General features: G+C 37.5%; 1 protein-coding gene across 1 annotated transcript in view; it reads left to right on the top strand.

Moving 5' to 3' along the window:
• Positions 1-582: 582 nt before the first annotated feature.
• pax3a (paired box 3a) overlaps positions 583-15350 on the top strand; it is a 30574-nt gene continuing 15806 nt past the window's right edge. The window contains exons 1-4 of the mRNA XM_067362151.1: positions 583-872; positions 1546-1781; positions 2393-2519; positions 2782-2925. Of these exons, the coding sequence (XP_067218252.1) occupies positions 788-872; positions 1546-1781; positions 2393-2519; positions 2782-2925 (592 nt within the window). The 5' untranslated portion in view covers positions 583-787. The remainder of the gene's footprint in view (positions 873-1545; positions 1782-2392; positions 2520-2781; positions 2926-15350) is intronic.

Raw genomic sequence — 15350 nt, 5'->3', positions numbered from 1 at the left:
TGAAGCAACCCAGTGTTTCCCAACTTTGTTTCTGAAAACTTCCCAACTCGTTCCAGTACATTTTGGATATCTCCCTTATCTGACACTTCCATTTCAGGTCTTGGAGCCTCTATTAACGATATATAATGATAAGGAAGACATCCAATTTGTCTAAGTTAGGAGGGCTTCCGTGAACGGTCGAGAACCCCTGCTCCAAACCACTGCTTTAAAGAAACTGAAACGAAATTATTTCAGTTAAGAAAACGCCAGTATTATCTTCCAGATTGCTTTCAGCATCACAGTTTATGTCTGAGGGTGTTATCAGTGACGCATCCCCTTGAACTCCGGAGGTCATGGCACAAGAAAGTTTTGAGATCTGGACCAATCAGAAGGCTTTCCCAGGTCTTTGGACCCTCCCTCCTTGACCAATCACAGTCCTCGATGGGTAGAAGGAGCCAACAACTCAACAACTGATAAAATGTTTCGCCACTGATCACCGTTTCAATCCACAACAACAAGTGTGTCAACAACAACGGAACTGAAGCTCTTAGAGTTTTATCTTCCAAACCGATTTGAGATACACCACGACTGAAAACCTGGATATCCGTGATTAACTACAGAGGATTGGCTGCGACGTTTTGACTTTTGAAGTTGACTTTTTGTTTTCAGCTAAAGACTTGTTATTTCAACGGTCCACTGACACTTGACGATTAGCGCTTCTTCTTTGGATATCTTCACTTCTTCTATCGATATCTTCACTTCTTCTATCAAGTGCTCCGTGCACCCGTTTTCTTCTTGCAGAGGAGATATGACCGCATTAGCGGGGGGCATTTCCAGGATGATGCGCCCCACGCCACCCCAAAACTACCCGAGAGGAGGCTACTCCTTGGAGGGTAAGGTGTTAGCTTGTGTGGTTACTACACAGCCCGAGCTTAGATGCCTTCACAAAGTTGATTCCTCATAAGACAGATTTGATTTTATGCACTTCAGTATTCTGATTGGAGAAAGTGACATTATAAAATCTGAAATTACATTGTAAAAATTTAAAATAACATTGAAAAGTTTAATTATTTTCTGGTGTCACGCCTACAAAATAATAGTTTTTAATCCACGTTCAAAATGAAAACAAACAACATACTGATGAACATTTTGCACAGTGAAATACATTTAGAAATGTATTTGTACTAAGCCAACATGTTCTATAAAAACTTTGTTTTAGCCTATATTAAATGTTAGCTATATATAAACTTGACAGCTTTTATGTAGCCTACTTTTTAAATACACGGTGTTCTGGCAACAAGTAACATATTTGCGAATTGTTACCATTAATTTGGCTTTTTTTTTTTTTTTTTTTTTTTTTTTTTGCCAAAAAGCCAACACTTTTTTTTATTAGTATTTATAAATAATTGTCAATTGTTATAGCATTAGGCCATTGTAGTTTTATTAATGTTCTGTTGTAGTTATTTAAGTGTTCATCAAAAGAACATACCGCTGTCATGCTAATTATATTTTCACTTTTAGCACAAGGAACTCGTCAGTCACTGACTTTTCCTCCTCTTACTGCAGTCTCCACGCCGTTAGGTCAGGGCCGCGTGAACCAGCTCGGTGGAGTCTTCATAAACGGACGCCCTCTGCCCAATCACATCCGCCACAAGATAGTAGAGATGGCCCATCACGGGATACGACCGTGCGTCATCTCCCGACAGCTGCGAGTCTCGCACGGATGCGTGTCCAAAATTTTATGCAGGTACCAGGAGACCGGATCCATTCGGCCCGGTGCTATTGGTGGCAGTAAACCCAAGGTAGGACATCACAGAGGCCATTTCATGTTTTGCTAGGGCTGAAGTGTTGACTTTATTAGACAGTTTACATAAGTTTTACATTTAACTGCAAATAAAGAGTTTTGTTTGTCCTCAGAACTAACAAATGTTGTTTTTTTCCCCCCGTTGTGCCCATTGATTTTTTTTTTTAAAGAGTGTACACAATAAAAGCTATGGTATATAATGGTTCTTATAGGTTCGGTAAAAAAATAAACAATTTTATCTATGGTTCTAATTAGCCAAAAATGATCTTCAGATCAGATCATTTGTCTTTGGGACTTTTGAAGCACCAATACATAGATGATTTCTTAAAGAATGGGAGAATAAAAAGTTCTTCCATGGCATGAATCTGTAAAACGCGTATTTTTGAAGTGCATGCGAATTTACTGTTGTTGTACAAAACACGATATATTTTTCCCTTCGTCCCTTCATAATAACATATTTTATAAACTAAGATACACACTGATTATTGTATTCACATACATTCTTGTTCTAATTGTTGCTAGATATTTTAAAAATGTTTTAGAAAATTATAGGCTATTAGAATAACCAGAATTTAATAAATTATCGTGTTACCATTGTAATAAAAGCAGAGCGCAACTCCCGATGTGGAAAAGAAAATCGAAGAATACAAGAGAGAGAATCCAGGGATGTTCAGCTGGGAGATTCGGGATAAACTACTGAAAGATGGAATCTGCGACCGAAATAACGTGCCCTCAGGTACTGTACTTTATCTGTCAATCTGTGCAGTTTAGTTCATGTTTTTAAGATATTGCTTACCACACCTGTTGCTTGATATAAAATAAAAAAGATGGATTGTGAATTTAAAACAGCACTATCTATAACTTTATATATTAAGATATATTTACATGCCTCGTGTTAAGGATTTAAATTGTATACCAGCACATTTTCAAGCGTTTAAACGTTCAACAAGTGCAATTCTGTGAAGCCATTTCATGAAGCTTTTCATGTTTCTCTGCAGTGAGTTCCATCAGCCGCATGCTGCGCTGTAAATTTGGTGGAAACGGAGATGAAGATGAGGATGATGATGAAGTGGAAAAAAGAGAGATCGAGGAAAACGAAAGAAGAGCCAAACACAGTATCGACGGGATTCTCGGCGACAGATGTAAGTTCTGACGAGATTTCTTCTTTTTTTCCTGCGGAACTGAGATGAGCACAATGGCTTTAGTTTTATTACAGATAGAAAACATTTATGTGTATGTTCTTCTTAATAATAATAATAATAATAACGACAACAACAACAACAACAATAATAATAATAATAGAACCATCTATATTTTTATTGCTGCTGTTATTAGGGGTTCAAGCACGAAGTGCTGAAACCCTATTCTAATCGTTAGGATTTTTATTATTATTATTATTATTATTATTATTATTATTATTATATGCTAATAGTCTATATGTTCTGTTAAGACAGTATTTTAACAGTTTTGAAAAAGCGTTGGCCTGTAGGTTTGGAAGTGCGTGAATGTCTTAAGTTTTATTTTTATTTTCTCCCCCCCGAGTGAATATCGCTTTTAGTGTTTCAATTTGAATATTTTGGCACCAAATGCTTAATAGATAGATGGGGAAAATGGCCATTGACTTCAGCATATTTTTAGCTTTTTTTTTTTTTTTTTTTTTTGTCTTTCCTTAAACTCATTGAAACTGAATTGAGGAGCATCGGAGATTAACCTCCTAAAACGAGACGTTCCTTGAGTGAAACTGGCCGTATCAGTAAATCAAACATTTGACCAAGAATAGCGTTCACTAAAAGACGCTCCTGCGGTGCACAATCGGACACTTGAGGATGAACTTGGGAAACAAAAGCGAAAGAGTCCATGAGACTCACGCTTCAGTTTCCCCAGGACAAAGCTCGGCCTAGCAGTAGCTTGGTCCTGACAAAAGACTCCAAGCTTTTCAAAATTTGGAAAGAAAGGAAGAAAAAACGGTCCAACAAAAGGTGCAGAGAGGACATTATGGACGGGCAATGAGAGATGAATTATTCACGAATGACCGTAGTCCCGACTCAGAAGTGTTTTATAGACTTCGAGGCTTGAATAATGTGTCCATTTTTAGCTAGATCATGTCTTGGAATTTTCCCTTTCACCCCCAAAACGACGTCAACAACATTCGAAAACAACATGTTTAATTTTAGGATGTTTTAATAGCATAGTATAAGCATAAAATTAACACTTGTTGATCAGATTGAGGCCATTCAAATAATGTTTCACTTTTAAATATTTGGATTTAGCCTTTATTCCTTGTTCGATTGTTTCAAGTAAAAACGCATAATAGCCTAGGCTACTTGATTTTATTTTTTATTTTTTTTAACATAGCCTAATTTAGTTAATAAGTAGGCTAATAGGAGTTTGATCTAACCCCTATTATAAGGAATCTCCCAAAGAATGCCAAAATAAATATAGGTTGATGTCTGAAAGTGATCTATTCTTTTTGCATATGCTGTTTAAACGTTTCAGTAACCATAAAAGCTAGATTACTATCGCGCTGGTTCACTAGAGTCGAGTTCACATAGCAACAGTTTGCCGCTCTTTTCTACGATCTGTATCTGACGGTATCGACAGAATACTCTGATTACTTTGTTACAAATGTACACATCACCGGTATTTCATAAAAACGTTTTTGTGCTTAAAATTGATCTTGTTTAAAATGCTTTACAGATAGGCTAGTTGATGGTTAACACGGCTAGCATTGCTAACATTAGTGTTGCGACTCGCGAGACACGAATACGCCGCGAAAATCGCTGAAAAAATCGTACAGATAATAATTCGATAGTTAGGCCTAATTAGTGAATAAAACAGCATTTTTTAATGGAAATTTAATTAGTGACACTCAAATGTCAAAACAACGTGTCAAAATATCATGAAAACCTTTAACATTCTCACAGGCTATAGCCTCGAGGCAAAACCCATTTCCCCAGTTGAAGAAGAAATTGTATATATTAACTTGGAAATTGATACAGGCAGCGCGTTTTTCTAACCCCCACAGGCCTGAAATTCTTGCGCAGTGGAGTTTGTTCTAGATGTCAAGTGGAGAGAGAAACTCGGAGCTCTGTGCGCGCTAGCCGGATCACCCCGCGTCATGGGCCGCGCTACAATTGGCGCACATTATACTCAGTCATTGCAATGAAAACCTTTTCTAGTAGATTAAATCGAGCCCTTTATTCCTCCCCACTTTCATCTCAGGACAAAAACCCGCCCCCTTCCTCTCCGCCCGGGGCGCGCATTCATTCCTCACTGGCCTTTTCCTTCTCTCTTTTCCAGCACCGCCATCACGAATACAGATCAGTTGGTAATTAGTTTAACAAACGACTGTCGATATGTTGTTGTTGTTTGGAGATGGATGATTGATATGAACTTTTGAAACGCACAACATTGCAAATGCACTGTAAAAACCTTGCTGCATTAAGACAAAACTAGTGAAGTAAACTCCAAGATGTTTTAGTCATTAGTTCAGCTCCATAATGTATAGATTGACTTCATTGCTCAGACATTGATATAACTAGGCTACATCTTACTTGCTTTTTAAACATAGAAATGTGTATTTTAAACAACAAGCATGTCCTGCTTTGTTGTTAAATTGACTTATTCCAGACTTATTCTGAACTTCTCCAGAACAAAGTGTTATGAATGTTATGTTTTTGAATCATATTGAGCAATGTTGCTTATTTGTTAAGGTTTTTTTTTGTTAACCAACATGGTTTTCAGCATGATTGCGTTGGTGTTGGTGCCTGAATTTATTTGTGATTTACTTTCCAGAAATTATTGTGATAAGTCAAATGACTCAAATAAACATCTGAACTATTTTCTATGAAGCTTTTTAGGGCTAAAGCATTAGAAGCTTTTTGTGTTGTATTTGCATGCATTTAAACCTGGACTTGCAACAAAGTTAGTTAGATGTCTATATCTGCATTGAAAAAAGAAAAGAAAGAAAGAACAAAACAGTGAATGAAAGAAAGGAAGCGCAAGGAGAAAAGGAGAAAGGAAAACAGCCTTTTCAAAGCCCCGTTAATGTTTTTGTTTTCCTAGAAGGATCAATCACCTCTGGCTTTTATTCACATGTAGATGTGTCTACATCATAAAACTCAATGAGTCCTGATCTCCATTGACACACTGTAAACTTCTCCTCTCTCCATTCACTCTCGTCCGTTTGTTTGCAGTGGGCTGATTCTGCGCCGGCTGTATTTCACTCTCTCCTCCCTGCTTGTGGGAGTTGTTGTTTTTTCCTATTCGGTACTCAGTTAAAATCTCAAAAGGGTGTTTTCAGAATCAAGAGGGTGTTCTCTAGCCAAATATTGATTAAGTACGTGTTTGCTGAGTCTATAGTTGTCGGGTAAGAGGGGTGTGTTGGCTCTGGGCCCCTGCTCCTTCAAAACCTATTGTTGGGCCCCTTAAAGGCTTGAGATCAAAGCAAAGACCCCTTCAGATTTATTTGTCTGGGAAAAGGCAGAGTGGAAGACCATTGCTTACTAATACTGGACATACACCTCAAAAGACGTTTCTCGAAAGTTGTTTGATTAGGAGGCTTTTATTTCTTGTAATAATTTGTGATTTTTAAATAATTTTTTTACTCCCTTAAAAACTCCCTTAAACTCCCAGTTTCAGCTAAACTTAAGTTCATCTAAATGAACAGAAATGAGTTCATAACACTCAAAGCAATGAAACTTGAAATATATCAGTTTTCAGAAAAAGAAAGCGCTAAATACTCATTAAAGATAATTTGTTCAATTTAAGTTTGTCCTACTCAAGTCAATTAATTATTTTGAGCGTTAGGGTTTACAGTTGGCTTTCCCCCCCTAAAATTATTGGATCAATCTTGGCTTCTCTCTTGTTTAGGTTGAAAATATTTTATAATGAGTTAATGAAACAAAAGCTAAAACTTTCCAAAGAAAGTTTTCGAGAACGTCAAGGGATCGTTCTAGTGCCTGGCGTCATAAGTGAATCGATAAAACTTGTCCCACAATGCTGTGTTTGCCTGAGCACATCCCCTCCTTTTTCCTATACCATTAACTTTGGGAAAACTGACAATCCTCGAGCCTCATTTAGCTAATTAAAAGTAACTAAAGTCATCAAAGAGCCACGGCCCCTCTCTCACAGATTCTCATTCACGGCAGGCGAAAAAGAAAACTCAGAAATACAAACAGTCAAAGGGATCAAGTTTTTTTGAAAGGGAGTCCCGTGGAGGCCAATTGAATGAGCTTAGTGCTTTCAGACGTGCCATGGTGAACGCAGTCAACATGTAATAATTAGTTTCATTGAGCTGCATTCCAACAATCTGCTGCTTTTCTCCTGGGCTCATTGTCTCCCAGCAGGCCAATAGCCAGGAGGACAGAGAGAATCAAGCAATGACAACACATGAAAGATTCAGCTGCCTTTGTCTGAGAAAGCAAGGAGGACTTTGTTTGTGTAAATAAAATAGGGCTTTTGCCTGCTTTGCTGACTGGATACTTACTTAATAGAAAAAGGGGGAGATGCATAGAGATGCACAGCTGTGTCACACAATAATAAACAGATATTTTTGGGACAATTTATTTTTTCCGCAACCACAATTGTACTCGGAGCTATAAAGCCAGATGTATTTTTCCAAAATTGGACCACAGATGGGCAACTATAGCCATATCTGGCTGGTGGGGGTCTAATTTTATACATTCTTTTGAGATCTGCCTCTTCGATCAATAAACAAGGGTTCTTCTTCTCTCTCTGCTGGAATGTTCCTCAGTCATGATTCCGGGGCCCTGCGGGAATGGAGATGAGCAATCATCTGCCTTTTATTCAGCAGTTCCTTGAAACCTAACAATCTTCAGCATTTTAACTCTGTCTCTCTAAGTTTATCGAGGTTACAGATCGCACGAAGTTATCTGGACATCAATCAAGCTTTTTAGGTGGCAATAAATATTAAACGTCTTTTGACCAAGAGACATTGTGTAGAGTCATTGTTATCACATATGCATGTTTGCGTGGCGTTCTCAGAAACCGCCTAGACCACATGATGTCATTCCATTTGATTTCAAAGTGGCACGCAAAGGAAGAAAACACACATGCACGCGGTCGCGCAGAGCTTATCTCCAAGTGAATGCTGCCTGTATGCTTCATTAGGTCCGCTTTATATGCTGGCACCAGCATTGTGATCCTCAAATATTAATTCAAAGAACAATTAATGAATGCGAGCCATCTTTGAAGTGGGGGTGCGGGGTCAAACCCGGACCAGCCCCTAGCGACTGATGGACTCCTCTTCCACTCCTCTCTTCTCAAAGACGGTTTGAAGTGTCCAAAAGAAAAAGTGAGCAATAGAAGGTCATTGAGAATAGGGGCTCCTCACCGAATAGAGCGCTCTGTTTTCTTGCAAGTGTTTGAGTGAGTGAAACTCTGGCAAAGGAGCGATGAAAAGGAGGGGAAAGGAAAGGTCGAGGGTTTCAGGGGCCTTGCCATAAAGGCTCACAATGAGGCAGTTAATTGAGAAGAGCTAGACGCCGTTGTCAATCACTTAACTTGAGGACTTCACTTCTTAACTGCCAAATGATGCTGGTGAGAGAGGGAGAGAGAGAGAGAGAGGGAGATAAAAACAGAGAGAGAGGGAATCTGTAAGAAATTATGGCAGAAACATATTGAGATGACTAAAAGCTTAAATGAGCTGTAGACTTTCACTCTGTCTCTCGTTGTTCTGGAGGTTTTAGTGGCTGGAGCTCCAGCCTTATGACTTTCAGCTTGTACAGTACACCATTGTTAGCTCACTTTCTCTACTTCATGTAACTTAGACGAGCAGAAATCATCATATCCAACTCAAACGTGCAATTTCTGATTTGTTTCAGACAGAATTCATTTGCTTTTGGAGAATTTACAGAAGACTTTCTGTTGGTTTCAATTGAAACTTCAAGCGTGTTCCAACTGTTGTCTTCGCCTGTTTACATCATTTTAAAAAGCAGGTTTAATGAGTAAAAATTGCAACGAAACACTGTCATTCTTATAATACTATGTCTGAAATATGCTTTACTAAGTGTTTCTTATGCATTACATGCTTAGTTTTGTGGGTTTTTGAACTTCATGTTTCGTAATTCACCATTTATGTTGCATCATAGCCTTTGAATTTTGAAAATTAAGGTTCTTTAATGTTTCTTCAAAGTGCTTTAGGTTCTGTCATTATTTACTCGCCCTCAGACTGATCCAAACTTATATGAATTTCTTTCTTCTGCTGAACACAAAAGAAGATATTTTGATAGATGTCGATAACCGTTTATGGACCCCATTGACGTCCATAGTTTTATTTTTTTTCATTCAAATTCATACAGGTTTAAGGGGTGAGTAAATGATATAATTGAAATTTTTGAGTGAACCATCCCATCCCAAGTTCATTTAGTGGTATTTCGTTGGTTAAAAAAACTTGATGTGGCATAGACCTAGTTAAATAGATTTAATATTTAAAATAGGTTCCTTTTGGCATTAGGCTTTAAAAAACTTTTTTTTTAAGAATGTGGTGCATATTAGCTATTGTTTTAAGAAACACAAGAACTTTTTCCTACTTAGTGTGGTTACCAAGTTTCTGCTGAATCAAATGTTTGTGTGTATTTGAATCAGGGCCACAGGGCATTGCATAGGACTGTCAGTCCCTTATTCGTACCCCAGAGAGGGTGAGATGTGGCTGGGCAGGGTCAAGGGGGAGTCCTGGGTCAGTAGCTGTGCAAACTCCCTCTCTGTTGGAAGTGCGGGTTAAGATAATGTGTTTGTTCAGTGTGACAGGTAACAGACTCTCTATGATGGCCAATAAACGCTTTGAAACTAAAGAACACAAAGGAGAAATGAATTGCATTAAATGGTTGCATTATACTGTGTTTTGGATGTGCTATTTAGCATCATTAGAATAGATAATTCAGAAACAATGTAAACAATCCATTTTTTAATCTGTGTATTTTTTTTAGTTACAAAAATATTTAAATATCCCTAAAACAAGAGAAGAAAAATGGCACAATATATCAGATTTTCAAAGCATTCATACTGAATTATTTTTTAATATTATAATAATATTTTTGTAAATAATTTTTGAACAATATATTAAGCATATACAAAGAATATGATTATTTTAAGCATAAGCCATTCAATTAATTCTACAGTTTATTTAAAAAATTTTAACGGGCATTTTATGTGGTGTAATAAGTTCTTCAGGGGTAGAAGTGAATATCAAAGATAATGTGTTTTGCATGATGAGAGGTTTTGTCCAATGTGTGGATTGTATCTGCAGTTATCATGGGATTTGTCAGCTTAGCATGTGACCCACCTGTCCCATTAATGGCTTACTCAATATGTGTATAAATATGCATGCATAAATATAATGTGATGTCAATGTAATGAGCGGTCGTATATTTAGGAGCATGTGGTGTGTGTTCCTGCGGTGCGATCGCTGCGTGGGTGCTGCGTTTTGGCTTTGTCCCGTTGTTAGGAGCGATTCCATGCTGCAACAGGCACCTCTGTCCTGTTCTGACATCATAATGAGCAAAGCATGCTGGGAACCCATAATGCCTCAGCATCCCTCTTTTATGTTCCTTGTGTCCGTGTCCAAAAATGGATCTTAACGTATTTCTTTTTAAGACACAGAACAACAGGTTAAAAACTCACTGGCTCTTTTTCCTGATTTTTTTTTTTTTTTTTTTTTTTTTTTTTTTTTACATTCATAAAAATCAAGGATGGATATTTATGGACTTTTAATAAGGACCTTTATTCAGCAAGGATGCATAAAATTGAACAGAAAGAAAGACATTTAGAAATATTTTTATTTCAAATAAAAGCTGTTCTTTTTACATTTCTATTCATCAAAGAATCCCAAAAGAAAAAAACAAGACAATTTATCACAATTTTCACAAAAAAATTAAGCAGCACAACTGTTTTCAATCTTGATAATAATGTTTCTTGAGCAGCAAGTCAGCATATTAGAATGATTTCTGAAGGATCATGTGACTGACTGGAGTAATGTAATGCTGAAAATTCAGCTTTGCATCCAAGAAATAAATTACATTTTAAAATATACTCAGATAGAAAGCAGTTATTTTAAATGGTAATAATATTTATGTTTTCACTGTATTTTTGATCAAATAAATGCAGCCATGGTGAGCATAAGAACTCAATTCAACATTAAAAAAAAAATCTTACAAACCCCTAACTTTTGAACAGTAGTGTATATTGATATATTGACTTACTATGTAATGATAGATAATAAACAAATATGATATGAGCAATTCCAGGCCATTTTAATGCAGGTTTCATGGCTTTTGGATCATGCATCTAACCCATTTACAGGCAAGATCTGCCCCTGATACCATACTATTTTTCAGTACCATGGTAAGAGTAGGCTAGTCACAGTTATCAGTTCGTCATCCAGAAGGTATTTCAAGGATAATGATACTGTCCAAAAGTGTGTCCGGTCATGTTTTATCCACCTGCAAGGTTAAAAATGATCTTTCAAGTGTGCTCTTCTCCTCTTTGTCTCTCTTTCTCCATCTACCTCTCTTTCTCTCTCGCTCGGTTTCTCTCGGGGCAGCTGCTGGGGTCGTGGCTCTTTAGCGAGTTGAGTGACTCCCTGCTCCTCCCTCTTAACAAAATGCCAACCCCAGATGGAGTCGTGATCGTTCCGTTAACCATTCTTCTCCCTACATCTGCTGGGATTCTATATACTCCTTAATTCACTCACCAGTGGCTGGCTGGGGCGCGGGCTGAAAGGGCCAGCACTCCTCCACGCTGCAAATAAATGCTTCATTTGTCTCTTCTCTCTTTTGTTTTGTTTGGGGAACACATGTCACGAGCTCAATTACCCAACCATTTAACAGCCCCTGAGGAGGAGAAGACTCTCCCCTACTAGGAGCTATAAACTGCCCAGATGGTCGTCTGTGGACTCTGGTGCTTTCGCTCCAACATCCCTGTTTACTTTCACTTTATCTCTCTTTGTTTTTGCGGCTTTGTTTGCATGTTAAAGTGTGTGTTGCATTAGAGTTACCAACCTGACTTTTCTGTAGAAAAATCACTAAGGAGATCTCTGTTAAATCTCAATTTCTTCAGCAAATGGAGTCTGTTTCTTCTGATGAAAAACACTCCAGTAATCGCACATGTTAAGACCCCAAAAATGTCTATGCTCAGATTGAACTCTGATCTGATTCATTTTATCATTCCATGTTTTTCGTGTATGTCAATAATTAACACATTTTGTGTTTTTAGAAACATCAGGAGAAGCATCTGAGACAAAAGTTGATCCTTAAAGCGATAGTTCACCCAAAAATAGAAATTGTCATCATTTACTCATCCTCAGGTTGTTTTAAACCTGACTTTCTTTCTTCTGTGGAACAGAAAAGAAGATATTTGAAGTTTTTTTTGGGGGGTCCATGCAGTGGAAGTCAATGAGCTCCAATGTTGTTTGATTCCCAAGATTCTTCAAAATATCTCTCTTGTGTTCCACAGAAGAAAGTAAGTTTGAGGGTGACGGAATTTTCATTTTTAGGTGGAGTATCCCTTTAAATGAAACTGAGAACTCAAGTCTGTTGAGCTATGAAATTAGCAACCTTTGAGCAATTGTTTTCCTCTGGGTTTCCAAGTCCATCATTTTAAAGTCAACAAACTCTCTTCGAGTTTCGCACAAAGCTGCATTTGCTTTGCGTCATTTTGGCTTCTGTTTTTCAGCCTTCTCTTATTTCTCTGTGATTATGCCTGGAATTCACCACATCCACTTTAACGTCCATCCAAATGCTACGGAGTTCATTCAGTAGAGCAGTCATCTCTCTCTCTCTCTCTCTTTTCTCGAGCGCACTGATAAATGCTGTGTGTAGCTGGCAAGCTGCAGGTTTGTGGGGTTTGTCCTGTGTGTGAGAGGAATATAAATCTAATGTGTGAGCGAGAGGCACCATGCTCTGCTATCATGAATTAACGCTTACTAAATAACAATAGACCTACTGGTGACTCTTCCTGTGTTTAGAAGCTCAAAAACTACAACATGTCCTCCAGCTAATGGGATATTTAAGCCATGATTACAGAATGAATGAAGTTTGACTATTATATATACTGTGAAGTTAAAGCAGGTCATTTTACTATGTGTTTATAATTTAAGACATTAAAGTTTCTGCCTAGAGGTGTAAAGATCTGACAATGAAAGTTATACATTTATTAAAGAATTTTATTTTGATTTTAATTAGGAACAAAAATCAATTATTTTAGTTAATACAATAAATCCCAATGTAATATATCCACACTATAAAACCCGAATAAACTCAAATTTGAGGTAATCGGTTACATCAGGGTGAACTTGGAAAGGTCCGCATTCCGGGACTCAAACTCGGGTCGCCCGAAGTGCAACTGCACGCTGCCCACAGGGATATCAGCGCCAACATCTTAAATTGTATTTTTAGTAGTTGAAATTTATCTAGCTATAACTAGCTAATTCAGCAAATTCTAACTTTGCTTTGATAACATTAGCATAGCAATTGCTGAAAGAGTACGGCAATGTAGAACATTTATGAAATACCTGTTCTCAAACTAAGCCCATGCTTCACTCGTCACCACGATGGTAAAAAAAAACCCCACATAACAGAAACTCTTCTAAATTGGGATAGCAAAGCATTAAAACTACTACGAACTACTAAATTCCCTACTTAACATTAATCTTGCACAAAAAAATCATTATATAACACTAGCATTTATTCTCCCTTTCCAGTGTCATGGCAAAGCATGTTGGGAAATGGAAATCCCAGTGCAGTTTCAGGTGAATTTATGTTTGTCTAAATTAAAAGAAACAAGTTCGTAAAACTCAAAACAATGAAACAGTTCAGATTACTTAAAATGTGTCAGTTTCGTGAACTCAAAAGAAAAAGTTTTAAATACTCATAATTTGATTGTACTAATTTGTTTAATTTGAGTTTGCCCTTTTAATTTTTAATTAAACCAATTAATTATTTTGAGGGTTAGGGTTTACAGTGCAGATCCTGTCAACTTCTAGGTGTATATTGTCCCTCCAGTTACACTTTATTTTTAAAAATAATTATGAATCATACTAGAAGAATTCAAACCAAATCATGACAAAATTGTCAGATTTTATGATGCATTATTTAGTTTGTCAAAGCAAATCCTAGTGCTTATGTTTGTTGTTTAATAATTTAATTTGGCTGAATAATGTCTTTACTTTTATAGCATAATGCCAGTGAAGTGGTCCGTGAGTTACCTGTCTTGCTTCCTCTGTCTTTTTCTTGTTTTTTCTTGGTACATAATATCACTCATTGTAGCTAGACTTTCAGTTGTCTGTTTTAACTGAAAATTTAGCCAATGAAAGACAAAGCCTCTGTCAGAAGTCAAAGAGATGCAGAGTAGATGAGCCTGAGGAAGAGAAGATAGATGGGATGAGCTGTCGGTGGTGTATTGGGACAGGTAAGCTGTGGGAAGTGGACACAGTATGAGTTTCCTGTCCTGCTGAAATTCTGATGGACAGTGACTGAATCAGTGTTGTTATTTAGCAGTATAAGATGTTTTCAAATCATAAGACCCCTGATTCATTTAGAATTCAAAACTTTTTTAGTAGCGTTTTCAGTGGCTTAACAAGTGTTTTCATACAATTCCAGACGAATGGTACTGTAACACGACAACAATGTTATCAACGAGAAAAGTTTTTCCTTTGTGTTTTTCGTGTACAGAAGACAATGTTGTCAAAATGATCCTTGAAAATGGTAAAAACGCTGCATTATTCTGCCAGGCCAGTAGTTGGCAACGTCACTTTGTAAAGAAACACTATGTACTCGTAATACACATGCACATAACGTCACTGTCTTCACAAATTTGCGGTGTTGTTTGTATGTGGAGACAATAACGCTACCGTTTTCAAAAACTTGCACTTCGAATTCCGTTTTAAAAAAGTTTTCAGGCCCCTATGGCCAAAATGCATAAAATGGCCAAAATGTATAAAAATGTGTTTTTATTTGAAAACGGTGTTGTGTAAACGACCCCTAAAATTATTTTTCGACACATACTGCTCTCCCTATGGGAAGCTTTTGGTTATTCTGGGAAAATTCTATGCAATTCTTTTTAAAAAGAGTTGATATTTTATTATTGCTAAAAGTTTCTTTTTAAGGGAAATTATGGGAGCAATTTCTGTCTGAATTGATCTGAGATCTGGTTCATGATGTTGAATGATTCTCTAATCCGATCTATGGCTGTTTGTTAAAATGCCTTGTCAGTGAAGTTAAAAATCCATGGAAAATCATGGAATGATGAATTGAGAGAAGTGCCTGTTTAGCGTACGTCAATGCTGTAAATGGACATGATGGACGAGACCGGGACTGACAATCATCTTAAACTAGAATCGCTATTCCCACACACCCCTCTCTAGTCGCTAAACTAGTCCCCCAGGTGCCATTGAGCGATCAGCCCCCTCTTCTTCTTCTTTTTTTCCCCCTAACTCTCTCCATATCGCTCTTATTCCCCGTCACCCCCCCCCAACAACCTCCACCTCTGTAACCCCCTGGCCACGGAGGAGGAAGGGTTCGGGGGCGGCCCCCCGCTGTTCCCCTGCGGA

The sequence above is a fragment of the Chanodichthys erythropterus genome, chromosome 16 (genome assembly GCF_024489055.1).
Source record: "Chanodichthys erythropterus isolate Z2021 chromosome 16, ASM2448905v1, whole genome shotgun sequence".
Taxonomy (NCBI): Eukaryota; Metazoa; Chordata; class Actinopteri; order Cypriniformes; family Xenocyprididae; genus Chanodichthys; species Chanodichthys erythropterus.
The sequence above is the reverse complement of the archived record's forward strand: the minus strand, read 5'-3'. Positions and strand labels throughout refer to the sequence as shown.